Source organism: Sycon ciliatum, chromosome 4 (genome assembly GCF_964019385.1).
Source record: "Sycon ciliatum chromosome 4, ocSycCili1.1, whole genome shotgun sequence".
In the NCBI taxonomy this organism is placed as follows: Eukaryota; Metazoa; Porifera; class Calcarea; order Leucosolenida; family Sycettidae; genus Sycon; species Sycon ciliatum.
Window position 1 is genome coordinate 26,037,801 of NC_088646.1, and position 16,223 is coordinate 26,054,023.

General features: G+C 48.0%; 5 protein-coding genes across 5 annotated transcripts; 2 read left to right on the top strand and 3 right to left on the bottom strand.

Annotated features, from left to right (window-relative positions):
- Positions 1-507: 507 nt before the first annotated feature.
- Positions 508-2,584, bottom strand: LOC135815306 (uncharacterized). Its single transcript, XM_065328581.1, has 2 exons — positions 2,311-2,584; positions 508-1,183 (listed from the first exon to the last, which is right to left on the bottom strand). Exons 1-2 carry the CDS (start codon positions 2,479-2,481, stop codon positions 764-766), a joined length of 591 nt encoding a protein of 196 aa, XP_065184653.1. The 5' UTR covers positions 2,482-2,584; the 3' UTR covers positions 508-763.
- Positions 2,585-3,591: 1,007 nt separating this feature from the next.
- LOC135815310 (uncharacterized) lies at positions 3,592-5,449 on the bottom strand. The gene has a single exon (XM_065328587.1). The coding sequence runs from the start codon at positions 5,201-5,203 to the stop codon at positions 4,499-4,501; it is 705 nt and encodes a 234-aa protein (XP_065184659.1). The 5' UTR covers positions 5,204-5,449; the 3' UTR covers positions 3,592-4,498.
- A 350-nt stretch (positions 5,450-5,799) lies between these two features.
- Positions 5,800-7,312, top strand: LOC135815309 (uncharacterized). Its single transcript, XM_065328586.1, has one exon. It carries the CDS (start codon positions 6,161-6,163, stop codon positions 6,935-6,937), a length of 777 nt encoding a protein of 258 aa, XP_065184658.1. The 5' UTR covers positions 5,800-6,160; the 3' UTR covers positions 6,938-7,312.
- A 93-nt stretch (positions 7,313-7,405) lies between these two features.
- On the bottom strand, positions 7,406-10,025 carry LOC135815311 (uncharacterized). The gene is made up of 3 exons (XM_065328588.1): positions 9,528-10,025; positions 8,608-8,663; positions 7,406-7,952 (listed from the first exon to the last, which is right to left on the bottom strand). The coding sequence occupies exons 1-3, from the start codon at positions 9,784-9,786 to the stop codon at positions 7,830-7,832; spliced, it is 438 nt and encodes a 145-aa protein (XP_065184660.1). The 5' UTR covers positions 9,787-10,025; the 3' UTR covers positions 7,406-7,829.
- Positions 10,026-10,141: 116 nt separating this feature from the next.
- LOC135815308 (pre-mRNA-splicing factor 38A-like) lies at positions 10,142-15,809 on the top strand. The gene is made up of 9 exons (XM_065328585.1): positions 10,142-10,442; positions 10,626-10,785; positions 12,023-12,144; positions 12,474-12,559; positions 13,017-13,058; positions 13,645-13,713; positions 13,958-14,058; positions 14,189-14,236; positions 14,969-15,809. The coding sequence occupies exons 1-9, from the start codon at positions 10,313-10,315 to the stop codon at positions 15,297-15,299; spliced, it is 1,089 nt and encodes a 362-aa protein (XP_065184657.1). The 5' UTR covers positions 10,142-10,312; the 3' UTR covers positions 15,300-15,809.
- The last annotated feature ends 414 nt before the right edge of the window (positions 15,810-16,223 follow it).

Sequence of the window (16,223 nt, forward strand, 5' to 3'; positions counted from 1 at the left end):
TACTATCAGGGCTGCCACTCTCTTCAACCAGGTTGCTGCAACACTTCACTTAGTGGCTGCCATCATTGGAAAAAATGCCAAAGAGAAATGACAGCACTTGGCAGAAATGGATGATTCCATGAAGTATGAAGCAGTGTACCATAGGGCGAATTTTTTTAATTTACAGTTTTTTGCTGTTTAAAGCTTCAGCTACTTTGACATTTCTGGTTCAACGTTTCCATTGTATGTCACTTCCTATTAATATTGTTGAGCTGGCTTAGCATATTTAAGATGGATCACCCTCCTCACCCATGCACGCGCAAGGCTGCGAGAACTGGTTCTCTCTCTGAAACACATTGATTTTCACCCGGTATCACTTCAGACCAGTACACTACTATCTCTACACTACTATCTCCTTTTCTAATGTTTTGTTCAGCACTGGCTTCGCTGGTGCTACAAGTGTTCACACCCCCTATCCCCATCTCAATCGATTTGAATTGATCTCTCCAAAGTACTTCAAGTGGAAGCTCTATTGGAAAGAAGAATGGTCATTTTTCACCACCCCTCCTTTGATTTCAGCAGGAATAAGAAACAGTATCAAATCAAGCAAACAAGTCTTCACAGAAACCGATAAATAATTAGTAGCAATTTAGTACCTAGTGAAATGTTGATATGTTGAGCCGGTGCCACGAATACCGCTCAACACAGTACCTTGGCCATGCTTACTCAGAGATCTGAGAGGTGTGTGTGCATGCTCAGTAACCAGTACCTGGGCTATTCTTACTCAGAGATCTGAGAGGTTTGTGTGCATGCTCAGTAGCTGCCTTATCATGTCCTCGACCGTCTCCAGCTGCTCTGTGGTGCTGTAGAAGCGCACGTAGTCGCCACTGCCATCAACCAGGTACTTGGCAAAGTTCCACTTGGCCGAGTGTCCCGTACGGTGCTCCAGGAAGGAGAACAATGGGTGAGCATCCTCTCCCAGCACATCGACTTTCTCAAACATCTTTGCCTCGTTGACGTCCTGTCTGCCAATGAAGTTGGCAATCTCGGGATTGGACCCAGGCTCCTGGCGTCCAAACTGATTGCAAGGAAAGAGCAAGATGGCAAGGCCGTGCTTGGAGTAGCGTTTGCTTAGCTTGCTCAGCCACTTGTAATTGGAATCAGTGTACCCGCATTCGCTGGCAACATTGATAATGAGGACGACCTACACAGGAATGATCGGGAAGAAATGCAGAATACTCACAAGATTAAGACGGCTTGCTCGCTCGTAGTACTAGCATATACTGGTACATGTACATGTACATGACCCTAGACACAGAGCCCCCCGCCCCGCCACACACACTGACGCCACTAGCACCGTGCACCTGCCTGCTACAAAAAGAAGCACGGACACCTTACCGTGTACAGCCACCTATCCATACAATGTATGTTTCTGACTCCATGGCCTGATTTCCCCTTACACCAAGCGGTAGACATAACGATAGACCAATTTTGCTAGCAATTCTGCAAGCAAAATACTATCAAAGAATTTTGAAAGGAAATTTGCTGGCAAATCGCAGCAAAATATGGATATGTTTGCTGAAAATGGGGGAAATAGGGTCGGTTTACACTTCAAAATGTCTATTTAAAGAATGTACGATACAGTTACAACTACATGTACTTGTAACTTGTACGGTGCACGTGACTGATTCACATTCGCCAGCATGCTAGCACCGGACTCACTTTTGTTAATTGTTGGCAGATTGACGCCAACACGTGACCCACTTGTGGTCATTTTCCAACATGTGACACAAATGTTGGCCTCACATTGCAGCAACAAGGCAGCAAAATATCGAGTGGCCTGGCAAAATGAAAGCAAAAATAATATCAACGACGAGCCAGGAAAATTTCGTGGCAAAATATCGAAGCTTCGCCGTCAAAATCAGGTTTTGTCTACCAAGCGGATATGATTTGAATGAAACCGTAGCAGATCAAGACTTGCGTGAGACGTGCACACATGCTCTCACGCACACCCACACAAGCACACGCGCTCGTGCGCACACACACACATACATACACAAAACTCAGTTCGCATGTAAAACCTGTGGTTCGTCTTCTCTACACTGGGCCCGCATCGGGGTACCGTGCGTATGTACTTGTAGTAGGGTGCAATTACTAACATGGCCATACCATGCACCGGTTCTGAAGAGACCAGTCTAGTCACGCACCAAATCCAAAATTGTGGACCATTTCTTCAAATATCAAGAAGGGTAGTGCACTAGTGACTAGTGAGCAATTTGAAAGCCGCTGCCTGGTTTCCCCCAACACTTTGGTTATCACAGCAAACAATACCTTTCCACGATATTGACCCATTTCAATTTCCTGTCCATGTATATCGGTAGCGGTATGAGCATAGAACGTCTCCGGTACATTGTGCGTAACTGCCATTGTCCGTTCAGCTCCCATGCTCCAAATGAGGAGAAGTTGCATCAACAAGCCGGCTACGAAGCTAGCCATGGCCATTGCCGCTCGTGTACGATCACTACAGACGACTGCTCTACACTACCATCCAAAAGCACTCCGCGGCCACCTACAAAGAGCAGCCACAAACTAACTTACTTTTACTTACTTGATCATGAAGAAGTCTTTTCAGTTTCTGAGTCGCGATCCGGTGAGCCAGCGATTCGTCGTCATCATTTTCACATGATGTTTACTACTGTAGTACTAGTAGTAGTACGGTGCATACGGTACCTGTGACCATGGTGACTGCGAGCTCGTGTGTGGACGGGGCATGCATCATTGCATGGCAGGAGTATACCATCAAGAGTACAATAATTATAACGTTAACCCCAGGGGTTATGTACTCTTCTGTCCCCGGGGAAAATTGCAATTCCGCGGCCGCGTTTTTTTCCGCGTTTTTTGCGATTTTTTAAAAGACCGCATTTTCCGCGATTTTCCGGCGTTTTTTGAACTTTTTTGTTGCACTACACGTACTTTTTACACGTACACACAGTGCACTGTTCGGTCAGCAACGTCTCATCGTGGCGGCTTTTTACTCAAATATGACGAGTGCTTACACCAGAGACTTGTAACTGATTGATTTCACTACATACTCACTGAAAATTGCCGCACATCAATATTATTCACCGCATATTTACCGCAAATTCACCGCAAATTATGCCATATAATGCCGCGTTTTCCCCTGCGTTTTTTGCAATTTTTTTCCGCAATTTTCCCCGGGGACAGACTCTTCAACTGTCTCTTGAGTTGATACCATCAAGAGTATGATGTATGTGTATGTGTATCTACAGTCAGTATAACCCCCTGGGGGGGGGGGGGGGGGGATTATGGTATGTGTAGGGCTCCCTGGTCACGGTGGATTACAGTTGCCGCGCAGCACCAGTCCTAAATTTAAAATCCACCCTCCGGTATGGCGGGAGGGATGGTCTTTGTCTGAGCCTGCAGCAGGCTCAGCCACTGGCGATACTACCCATCTCACCAAACGGAAATGGCAATATTATTATACAATGTACCATAACTAGCGTCGTGTATAGAAGCCAGGCTTGTTCGTGTAGAAGCCGATGCGACGGCTAGGCTATCAGTAGTAGTACGGTAGCAGTCCAAAACCAGGCGTATGCACCAAAAGTCCATCTTGAAAATCAAGCTTGTTTTCTAAATATGTTTCTGCAGGAGACAGTATACTGGCACTGCCATCATGGTCATAGTGAAGACCGTCTTGCTCCTGCATACAAGTATGATACGACTCAGGCGAGTGCGAGGATCTGGGCTCAAACGTTATTGGGTTTGAAGATTCGTAAAATCTGCAGGAAGCCTCACACATCCGAGTTCATGTATTTTCATTCGTCGCAGCTGTGCCGAGTGGAATTAAGTTCGTCTTGTGATCATCTCGTTGCAGAACTGGTGAAAGTTATCTATGGAGTGCCTGCTCACGTCCTCGAGCTCATAGCAGTACCAATAGATTGATGGAGGCGACTACATGTAGTCATACAAGTGCTGCATGATGGTGATGTCATCAAAAGCGATCCTCCTCCTCCTCTGAGCTGCGCCTGTCACCGCTGGAAGTTCACATCAATGATGTGCAGGCATACCCATACGCGAGCAATGTTTACTTCGTTTCATCAATCTTTCATTCCCTCAAACCAAGAGTATGTACTCTTCCTCAGACTAACGAATCTCAAAACGTTTGTTGATAGGGCAAGCCTGCATCACTGAACACTAGAAACTCAAGTATGTGATCAAGTAGAGGGGAAGCTAATTCCATTCAAGCTATGCGGCAAGGCAGCAAAGACGTTTGCCAGCGACTACTTGTAGAACCTAGGAAACCGTCAGCATAAAACATGAACAGGAACAGACCACTGCAGCCAGAGTAAGCAGTGATGATGGTCTCTTGGGAACCAGTTAGTGCTTGTAAACTTGAAGGAGATGCTCGATAATGGAGATGCACGATAGAGCTATTCTAATTTCTAAGAGAACATGGGTTGGCCTGAACTGAAGCCAAGGCACCACGCACAATCGGTCATCAATCCGTGGCATTCTTGTTGGCGTATTCAATGTAGAACTGCAGGAGCCGTTCGCGTTCACCGCACGTCGCCTTATAATCTGGCACTTCACGAACTGCTTCCCACCACTTGTGGAAGCGGTAGTACTCGCCATCCTTGTCATTCACACTGCCAGGAACCTCGAATCCTCGATGATGTTTCAGGATGTAGAATCGCTCTACCCACGGTGCAACGGACAGGTCGGCAAAGCCGAGCTCATCTCCCGCAAAGAACGGTCCGTCTTCTGACAGGCTGTTCATGGCCTTTATGATCACACGTATGTGTTCCAGCAGATCATGACGTGCCACTTCTTGCTTTGCGGTGTCCCGTGTTTTCAGCAGCCGATAGAACAGCGGGACGATTTTCTTCGAACAGTAGTCCGCCCAGATGCGCACATGTGCCCGTTTCACCGGGTCGACGGGCAGCAATCGCCTGCCCGAGTCAGGGTACGCATCCTCCAGGAACTCCATGGTGACCAGCGACTCGTAAATGTTCTGATCCTTGAACGTCAGAGCTGGCACTTGGCCATAAGGATTCACTGCTAGCAGCTCCGGTGGCTTTGCAAACGGGTCAACCTCCACGTACTCAAACTGCACACCTTTGAGTAGCAGCGACACCCAAGTACGCTGCGCAAACGGGCAATACCAAGCCGAATATAGCTTCACGTCAGCTCCAGAATCACTCATGTTGGCGTGTCTACGGAGACGTAGCGCCCGTTGAGTAGTGCTCGAAAGCTGGGTTCAACAGCCACCGCGTACCGGGAAATGAAGTTTGCAAACCCTCAGTGTAGGAAAAAAACTTGGGAAGATGCTGAAAATGTTCCAATGACTTGCCACTTGGCTCGTCACTCACGGTCTTGCCTTCCTCCGCCAATTACTTGGCTGTAAGCGAAATTGTCAGCTGTCCGCTCCGCTACCCGCACACTACCCACAACCAAGCTTGCAAGGCACACGTACACAGTTGGAAGGCGAAGCTAGTATTAGAGAAAATAGTGAGCTGAGGCGATCTGTCGTAGATCTACTACACTACCGGTAGACGCGGTATAACGCCGGTATACACTACAATAACTGTCTGTATGTAGTACACTGTAGACCTACCGTGTGTAGTTTTATTCCACATTTCCAGGCAAAGTCCAAGAGCCTTTCGCGCGCTGTTCGTGTCCTGTTACCATGGTTACGATTTTAGGAAAAAAACTACCGTTCTAAACATTTTGGTCGGTACATGCATATGCAGCGCGTAGCGCAGCCCACACACTACTCAGTATTATAAATACTACTGCATCGAAATCGAGAGGTTCTGCTAATGCTATGATTGTGATATTATGGGGAATTGGCATTAGTTTGTGACTCCAGCCAGGCACAAGGCCCAGTGTATTCATTACAGTCATGATGACATAGGCAGGTCAGAGCTATCGACGAAGTGGACTCAAGCGGCCATTATCGGCTTCGTTTGCTGTTTTCACCAAAACAACACTGCCAGGGTCAGTGAGCTGAGTAACTAGTTACTTGGCCTGGCTTCAGCACTCCCACTGTGACTAGTGAGTAGTATCCTTCTTGAATCTTCATTCTTCACGGTCTTCGAATACACACGGCTACGGAGTGTGGAAAATCCGGTTCTCTAGAACTCCGGATTTCGGATCCACAATGAATCAAGCTCAAGCAGCTAGCAGATCTGTAGCGGAACAGGCAGTGAAGCTAAAGCTCTTTTCGGCATGGTTCTGCCCGTTCGCCCAGCGCACGTGGATAGGCCTGCTGCACAAGGAGGTGCCTTTTGATTACGTCGAGGTGGATCCTTACGCAAAACCAAAGGAGCTATTGGCAGTGAGCCCGGAGGGTCTTGTGCCTGCGTTGGTGGATGCGGACGGGCGGAGTGTGCACGAGTCATTAATTACACTAGAGTTCCTGGAGGATGCATTTCCGAACTTGGGCAAACCCATACTGCCTGCAGATCCTATCACCAGGGCGCAAGCGCGTATCTGGTCTGACTTTTGTCAGAAGAAGATCATTCCCACGTTCTACCGCATGCTGCAGAAGCGGGACGAGGTGGAGCGAGAAACGGCACGGCGCGATATGCTAGACAGTGTGCGCACACTCACGAAGGCCATGGAGCGCCTCTCCGATCAGGGCCCTTTCTTCATGGGCGAAGACTTTGGCCTGGTCGATATTGTTGTATCGCCCTGGGTGGAGCGTTTCTACATCCTGAAGCACCACAGAGGATTCCAAGTGCCTGGCAGCATCAACGACAAGGATGGCGAGTTCTATCGTTTTCACAAGTGGTGGAAAGCAGTGCAGGGGGTCCCAGCATTCAAGGGTACGACCTGCGACCGTGAAAAGCTACTGGCAACGTATCAGCGCTATGCCGACGACACTGCAACGTCAATGGTTGCGGTGGCGATGAGAACTGGCAGACCGCTGCCGTAGCGACTGGATGCAAGATGGCGAACATGCGTCATGAGCAGAAATGTGCGCGTATTCTGTGGCTTGAGTTCATCACGATCGGATGCATAGAATATACTCAGCGTTGCTCATCTTGAAAGTAACTTACTGAAGTATGACTTCAACATCCACTCCTTTTTCAACGACATCGTTTTATAAGCACAGAGTCAGGACATCAATGTTGAACTCCTTCTGCAAAAGTGTTGCCCCATAGGCACAGCGATGTCTTTTATTTATTTGTTTGTAGGCCCAGAATGATTTAGAATGCCGCAGAAACACTCCCCATCAATCCCTGCTTCAGGCATGCACTTCATCAATTCTTTGTATTCTTGCATTGATAACGTCTCTCCCTTGCTTCTAGCCACGCTGGGCCGAGAAGGCAGCAGGGCTCACTAAAGCCCCAGCTCTCATACGGGTGAAAGGGATGGGTGGGCCAGCAGGCAGAGAGTCGTGCAACTTTCCAAAACTACTTCCATTAATTTTATAATTATGTGTTAGAGAGACTAGCTTGCAATCATGCAACATAATGTGACTGCGAGTCAGTGACAGAACAGCTGGGGTTTCCAACCGTCAGGTAGCTTCACACTGCCATGCTTAGACCAGCATGGTCGGTGAACGGGTCAAAAATTGATAAGCCAAACAAAACAAGCCAAAACAGGGTGATATAACTTAGCATATAGAGCATATCAGACTAGCAAGCAAAAATATGTACAGCATTTCTTCACAACAGCACAGGCCCCGTAGGTCGAACGTGGACATCAGAATCCGAGACAGTGTAAACTTCCGGAGAGATGAAAATCTCTCGACAATTTCTGGTGGTCACCAGCCCAGCCTATGCGTGCACACACGCACACACACACGTACAGCCACTCAGTGATTAGTAGCCACTCAAGCCTACAAAACGCAGGACTCGTCGGTAGAACGTCGGCTTGCGTGGATTCTGCGTGTAAAAGAGCGTGTCCTTGAACCACACCTCCTCGTCAGCCGTTAGCCACAGCGCCTGAACAAAGCAGGGTGCAAGAAGATATGATAAGAAAAAGGGGCGTCGGATGGTGTGGTACGGTCAGCCATCTGAAGTACAATTTATTCGTGGGGAATGGTGGCCGAGCCGAAAATTTTGGAAACTTAGAGCCCAGACCAGTGTATTTTATTGATTCACGGGTACCTGGGGCAAAGAGTGGTACGGTCAATACCGTAGAGACTGTAGCGTGTCCGAGGCCCCTGTACTAAGTGTGCTTCTTCCGAAGTTAGTCATTGCCGAGTGCCATGATCACACCTTAGACAGCTAATGCACTTCACCCAGCAATAAGCTGATGCAGGGCGGTAGCCAACTTGATGATGCAGCATAGTGTGGTGTTGCCCCCACTTCAGATTTTCGGCCATCCCAATCAGAATCGACAACGTCACTGTGCAATGCAAGACTTGGCATTCTCTAACACCCCTGTTTACCTATGCACGCAGCAGTACATGCATGTTGGCACTAATATGTACAGTAGATCACTATGCTGGTTCTTTGCTACAATTTCGTGCAGAGCAAATCTGTACAGCCATACTTCAAAGTACACAAACGGGCCAGCCGCCCCTCAAAGCTGGCTACAACCCTACAAGCTTGGCCATGCGCTGCTGAAGAAGAGGAGACACATTCGGCAACCTACCTGTGGTGGCAACTGCATGTTCCGTTGCCATTTCGTACCGTACGGGGCTTTAGGGTCTGCCAAACAAATGCAACACAAATACAACATGGCTCGTGACTGCTTCAAAGCACATGGGCTCAGTATAATGGTGATACAGCAGCTACTGGCACCCGGCTGGCTCGATTGCGGCATTCTACAGAAGTTAGTTATCAATGATTTCACCAATTATTTGTTCAGAAAGTGGTGGACATCACGCAACTGCATTGTATATAAAAGGGGGTTTGTCAACTGACAACTAATTCACTTAGAGTGAATTGCAACTAAATAGAGTGGTTGTCAGTTGACAAACCCCCTTTATTCACCAATTATGTCACCATATCACAGAAGTATTTCGCATCGAGTGGCATCACACAAGCACCGATTTACCACTCGAAGCAAAACACGTCGTATTTTGCCAATAAAGCTGGGAAAGCAGTCAACGCTAACTAGTCTGAAAATGTAAATGCACATTGTAACGAGTTTTTCAGTGTGTTTGAATGAATACATATCCCAGATCCCGGATGCAGGCGGTCCAGCCTCACTGGCCGCTAAGAAACTGAATGAATACAAAGTAGATGGACCCTGTCTGACTACTGCTTTGCATGTATGTGTGTCTGTGTGTGTGTGTGTGTGTGTGTGTGTGTGTGTGTGTGTGTGTGTGCGTGTATGTGTGTGCGCGCACGTGTGGGTGTGTGTGTGTGCGCGCACGTGTGGGTGTGTGTGTGCGCGCGCACGTGTGGGTGTGTGTGTGTGTGTGTGTGTGTGTGTGTGTGTGTGTGTGTGTGTGTATCACGCACACGTATATGACATTGCGCGCTGTAGGTGCATGTGGACATGTTGAATGATATGGTTGTGTCTCACCATACTACACGTAGATAAAATGACGAAACAAAATCACTTACGACGCGTGTTCAGTGGATGCTGCTTCAGTCTGACTTCTTCTTCCCCCATCCCGACTAGCTTCTCAAGCATGTCGGGGTCCGTCAAGTCCTTGTTGGCCTCAAATCGCTCGCGAATCTGTACTCTGTCCTTCTGCCACTGCGAGCGATACCGACTATGGTCCAGCGCTGTCCTACACGCATTCCTGTAGAGTCTCCAAACACGCTGCTCGGCCGACAAGGCGGGCGTGGATATGATATGTGGCAGGGACGGTTTTGGCATCTTCTCGCTCCGTCAGCGGCTCAACATCAAAATTAATGTGAAGTTTGTTGGCCGCCCACCTCCAAAATTTGACTTCTGATCGTCCTACCCAGCGGCACGAGAAAGAAGCACCATGTAACGATCCGATTCAGCAAAAAGGCTACTGTGCGTAAGTGGATCTAGAATTAGGAAAGAAGGTGTTCAGTTGTTTCACGAGAAGAAAACACTACACAGGACAGCGGCTACTGCATGCACTGTTGTGAGGCAAAAAAATGGACTGCTAGCTGGACATGTTCAACAAAAACAGGGAAAAACTTCCAGTCGCCATGGTGACTGTGAGGAAGTCCACACGCGAAAGAATACGAAAAAGAATTTTTCTGAGAATTGCTTCAAAAGATCAAACACTTTTGAAGCTCCGAAGAGGACGACGATGCCTCAAGTATTTTTTCTATAGCTGAGGTCTTCTTCCTCCCTCGCGGCACACTCAGTTATTTTGCCCGTGCTGGTTTAGTGGACCCAGTATTATCCGGACCAGTGTCTGGTGGTCATGGCCAATACCACAGCCAAAGATGCCAGGCACGTGAAAGGTGTCAATCCGCAGCACCTTGTGGAAAAAATCATCAGAACTCGCATCTACGAGTGCAAATACTGGAAAGAGCACTGCTTCGCTCTCACAGGTATGGATTCAGCTCATAATGCGAGCTTTGTGGCTCGGGAAATATCTTTCCAATTATCCAAGATCGTGAATTACTTATTGACAATTAATTATTTGAGACTTTCCTTTTCAACACCCTCAACTAATGAAGATTTGACATTACATGTACTAGTATTTTCTCCCTACTTACGTTCGTTGTTTTCAGCTGAACTAATTGTGGACAAGGCGTTGGATTTAGACTGTGTCGGAGGGGTATATGGTGGCAACATCAAAGCGACATCATTCATGTGCTTACTCCTGAAAATGCTGCAAATTCAGCCGGACAAAGATATAGTTGTGGAGTTCATCAAAAATGAGGAATTCAAGTGAGTATGTGTTTGCTGTTGACTCTCAGTGCCACCGTATTTACGAGCACGCATTGCTTATACATGTTGCCTGCAGTCAATAGATTAGTAAGTGGTGTGGTTTACGATGCTCTCCGCTAAGTCTTTGATCTAATTCAACTGCGAGATTGTGCCTCGCGATCAGGAACTTTTTCGCAAGTGATTATAGAGATGTACATGTGCTACACAAGTACAGGAGATGATAGGCTATAGAGATACACTGTGTATGTGCACGGGCTAAGTTGAAATCCCTAAAATAGGTTGCCAGGGAGTCGTAGCGTCTAGGGAGACAACACAAGATCATAGTACACATCTGCCCGAAACGATATGCGCTTTGAGCGTTTGATCCCGAATTTGGAAGCTCAACATGATCCATTGTCTATGCAGCTCACGATTGTGGCCTTGACCTGCTGACCTCAAGTGCGGCCCAGACAAATGATGCGAGTGAGTCTAAATCCGACCGGCCCTGCAAAGGCGACTGTAACGGGTAGCCCATGGTCGAACCACCCACGTGATTTAGCGCTACATTAGCCTTTGTCATCTCGTTAGATGCCGCGACTCCCTGATCATCGATAGGGTGATGTTGTTCAGGGGCGTAGGAAGGGTTTTGGAAGTGGTACGACCAAAGGTGGGTGCGGCCGAAGGCCGTGTTGGAGGGGAGTCTGGGGGAGCTCCCCCGGGAAAATTTTGTAAAAAAGACACAAAATCCTGCGTTCTGGGAACTTCTGGCGCAGTGTGCAGTCGAGTCGAGTACAGTACTCAGCACGACTGCGGGTGCATAACAGATCTACGAGTACGAGGCTAGAAAAAGGTCAAAGTCTGATGCGCATATCAAGAGTCCATAAACAAAATGTTTATGCACTCTTGCGCATATGCATACCGATGGATCCTGACTTTTTTATTACGGTTTTGCACGTTCCGGACGGACCACACTTTTCGAAAAGTGGAACGGCCATGGTCGTACCAGTCGTAGCGGGTGCTACGCCTCTGTTGTTCATGCAAGATCACGATATCTCATGACCGTCGAAGCTCATATTGTACTGTAGTGTTGTGAGCCTGTGACACTTGTTTTTCATTACTTGCTTACTCAATCCACTACCGCAGAGTGGTGAGCAACTGCTTATTATTGGTATTACTCCGAGCACTTCGAGCACAGTGAATGCATCCTTCGGGATTCATGACTTCTCTATGATGTACTGTCGCGTTGTGTTGTTCACAGGTACGTGCGGTGTTTAGGCGCATTGTATATGCGTCTTGTTGGAACAGCACTGGACTGTTACAAGTACTTAGAACCCTTATACAATGACTATCGGAAGATAAAGAGGAGAAACTCGGCGGGCCGTGAGTATACACTGAGCCTCAGCATTCTCTCCCGCCTCTCTTTGTCTCTGTCTCTCTCTTTCTCTCTCTCTCTCTCTCACTCACTCACTCTCTCTCTCTCTCTCTCTCTCTCTCTCTCTCTCTCTCTCTCTCACACACACACACACACACACACACACACACACACACTTCTCTGTTCTTTCTCATTGTCTTCAACTCATGTTTGTTCTTCATGACTGAGTACCAGGGAAGTCAATTACACTAGTCTCTAACTCTCTGCTAATCACTGCACTAAAATCGCGAACATATTCCATTAACTGTTGCTGTCTGTCATCATCTGTTGTTTTTAGAATTCGAACTGCTTCACGTGGATGAGTTCATCGATGAGATGTTGACTGACGATCGTATTTGCGATATCATTCTTCCGAGAATTCAGGTACTATGTGCTTGCTCTGTGTACTGGTATTTGTGCTGACATGGCACAAGTACGTTAACACATCACCACGCATTGCAATACCACTGAGCATGTACGAGTCGCATCTCTTTTGCTTAGATAAGGCTAGAATTGCCACAGCTGCTGCTGTAGCGGACATTGAAATCCGTTGAGAAGTCATGCGACTACGGGGCGCTGGCCTTGCAGCCACGAGCACTGCTGGTCCATTTTTACAGTGTGGACGTGAACTACAGTGTGTGTACGCACTAGAAGAAGCAAGGGCGCCGACCTAGGTCATGCCATCGGATTTCAATGTCCACGACCTTCTAGTCTAGATCATGTGATATGCCCAATTCTGCGTGATTCGAATTTCTCACGATATCCACTTCATAAACTTGCTAAGTGTGCTGATTGCAGGGGAATTTTGTTCTGTCCGACATGTGTTTTCTCTTCATCGCAGAAACGTCTGGTTTTGGAGCAAAGCGAACAGCTTGAACCACGGGTAAGAGGTGCTGAATTCACCTTTGCCTTTATCTTCCTTTGATTGCACAGCTTGTTTCTGTACTGTGTTGCTAATGCATACATGGTAGGTGTTTGTAGACTTGCACTTGGGCAAGCTGTCTGTACACGATGTATGGGTAGTAACATTGCTACGTTTATACCATGACTCTGGGCAATGTCCCCTGGATCCACACCGTAGCTGGATTGTTAATGTTGGGATCCAGTTGTCAGGGTTTGTTGACAGAAATGGCTGGTCGTAGGGCCGAAACATACCATATCTTCCAGGGTGTGAGCTGCACTTGCATCTCTGGGAAACCAGCCATAAGTACACACTTGAAATGATTCCAATCCTAATGTGCATTTCTATACAAAGCAATATACACTTGAATGTAGTGTGTGCCTCCAAGAGAGGCGGGTGGGGTGGGTAGGGGGCTAATAAATAGGCACCGACGCAGATAATATTCCCTAAATCCAGTGGATAGCCATTCTAAATATTTGTCTGCGGCTGCTCTGGGTTCTGTTCTGTGGTCGTGCATGTGTGTGTGTGTGTGTGTGTGTGTGTGTGTGTGTGTGTGTGTGTGTCCTAGGTCAGTGCTTTGGATGATGACTTAGATGATGTGGATGATGCCGAGTTGGAGGAACTGGAGCGCGAACTGGTAAGTTCTGTCAATGTTGCTGCAGCTTACACTTCCAACAAGTTTCCCTGCTGGACATCTTGAAAATCGTGTCATTATGTAACCGCCTGTGTTATCGATAAAGGGCTCATTGGGGTTGTAATTGTCCACCTTGCTATACAAGTCATGAAAACTGGACAAAATCGCCTACAACTGTAAGCAGTTGTGTAAGCTGATCATTTCCTGCTCTTGTTATATGTCTGGTGTTTGCCCCTGTCTTGTGTAGCGTGACTCGCCTCGACGATCACTGACACCACCGCGTCGTGGCCGCCAAAGCCCACCCTCGCATCGCCGCCGCAGCAGCAGAAGTCCGTCGCCCAGGCACAGGTATGCCCGTGTGTGTCACGTGCACGATGGAGTAACTGTATCAGTTGCCAGTTGTTCTGTTTCAGCTCTTGTGCAAATCCTACGGCATGTGTTGATACTCTTCTGTGATGGTATTCTGGTTGCTGCTTAGGAGAAGAAGTCCTGATGGCCGTCATCACAGCAGAAGTAGGTCTCCAAGGTGAGAGGATCTTGAAAGAACCGTGTTGAGCGCATGTGAGGTAGTGAGGCATGCTCGGAGGAATGCTGCAGGTGACACTGCTGGCTACTTGGTACCTCCATTCATTTTACTTCGAAGTACACACTTCATTTTGACAAACATGCCTTTTACAGGTTATACATGCATTCCTGCTTTGTGGTTGTGTCTCCTCCCCATACCACTGATACGTGTCTCCTCCCCATACCACTGATACGTGTCTCCCCCCATACCACTGATACATGTCTCCCCCCATACCACTGATACATGTCTCCCCCCATACCACTGATACATACAGTACAGTACATAACCCCCCAGAGTGTGCAACGCCTGATCCAGCTCTGCATAAGGTCTAGGTCGAGCGGAATCGGATCTTCTGATGTCATGCGTACACTCCACACCAGCACAAGGCCGGTCTCGAGGCAGGGCACCGTTGTTTCTGATCCGAGAGTACCCGCGACTCCCCGGGTTCCCCTCAGATGTGTACGGTATTATGACGCAAAGATCCGATTACGCTCGACCAAGACCCTATGCAGAGCTGGATCAGGCGTTGCACACTCTGGGGGGTTATGTACTCTTGCTGATACATGTCTCCCCCCATACCACTGATACATGTCTCCCCCCATACCACTGATACATGTCTTCCCCCATACCACTGATACACTATGTTGTGCTGATGCGGCGCCATGTCTCGGTTTTGATCTTGACCTTGTGCAGTCCACACTATCGTGACCGTGCTGGTGACCGTGGCGACAGACACGACCGGCGCGATCGTGACCGCGGTGACCGGGACCGAGACCGCCGTGACCGTGATGAAGACCGCTACAATGACCGTCACAACGACGACCGTCACAACGATGACAAGTACGAGCGGCGGCATCGTTCTGATGATCGACGAGACCGGGATAGGGACAGGGACCGCGACCGAGATCGTGACAGGCGTGACGATCGCGACAGGGATCGTGACCGGTACGACGACCGTGACAGAGACCGGTACGACGACCGTGACAGAGACCGCTACGATAGTAGGGACAGGAGGAGAAGATGAAGTCCGTCCTTTAGTGCAGCCATGTATGTCTGAGTGTGTGTGTTTGTGTTTGAATGTGCGTGTGTGTGTGCGAGCGTCAGAGGGAGGGTGTGTGTGCCCGCGTTTTGTATAGTTTGTTTACCATTGCTAATTTTGCTGACAGCCAAGTTCTCAACAATATCTTCACATGTCCATAAAATTACTGCTTGTTCTTGTACATATTAGTCTCAACATTCACTTGTACATTTAAAACATATAGCAATGCTCCAATTTCAATTTTATCATTTAGTTATAATAAGATGGTGGGGTGATGATTGTATACTTCCACTGTTTTGTATAGCACAGACTTCTTCATGTTGGAATTCATACCATTCTGCAACACTGTATTTCTGCTAGTTTTCAATTACTGCTTCACTTGTATATTCGGTTCCCTCTTCTTCTTGCCTCGTGCGATCTTAGGTTCTTCAGCATTGTACATAATGACCATGACCTTGGGGAAGCGACTTGATCGTAGCTCCTTCTCTTGCCTCATGTTCGCGTTGCTGTCTTCTTGGTGGTGGCGTTGATGCTGGACGCCAGCTTGTGGGTCCTCTGCATGCTTCATGGATTCTGCGGGGCGTCTTGCAATGGAGCTATCTGAGCGAGATGGAACAAGAGTGTGGGCTAGATGCGCCACCCACTGGGAAAATCGTGGAGTGCACGTGGATAACACCCGCATTGCTCATGAAAAGTTATGATCAACACTGGCCAGATGTTCACTGGTTTGAGGCCGGGAGAGACGTACACCAGATGGACAGCCATTTGCTGCACTTGTGCCGTACGCCAAACTGGCCAGGATACCTGATTACCAATACCAGCAGTCATGCAGTCCACGAGTAGCTCCATGGTGTGCTTCATTTCGAGGAGACTGCATCTTGACCAGTACCTACTAGTATTAGGTAACAC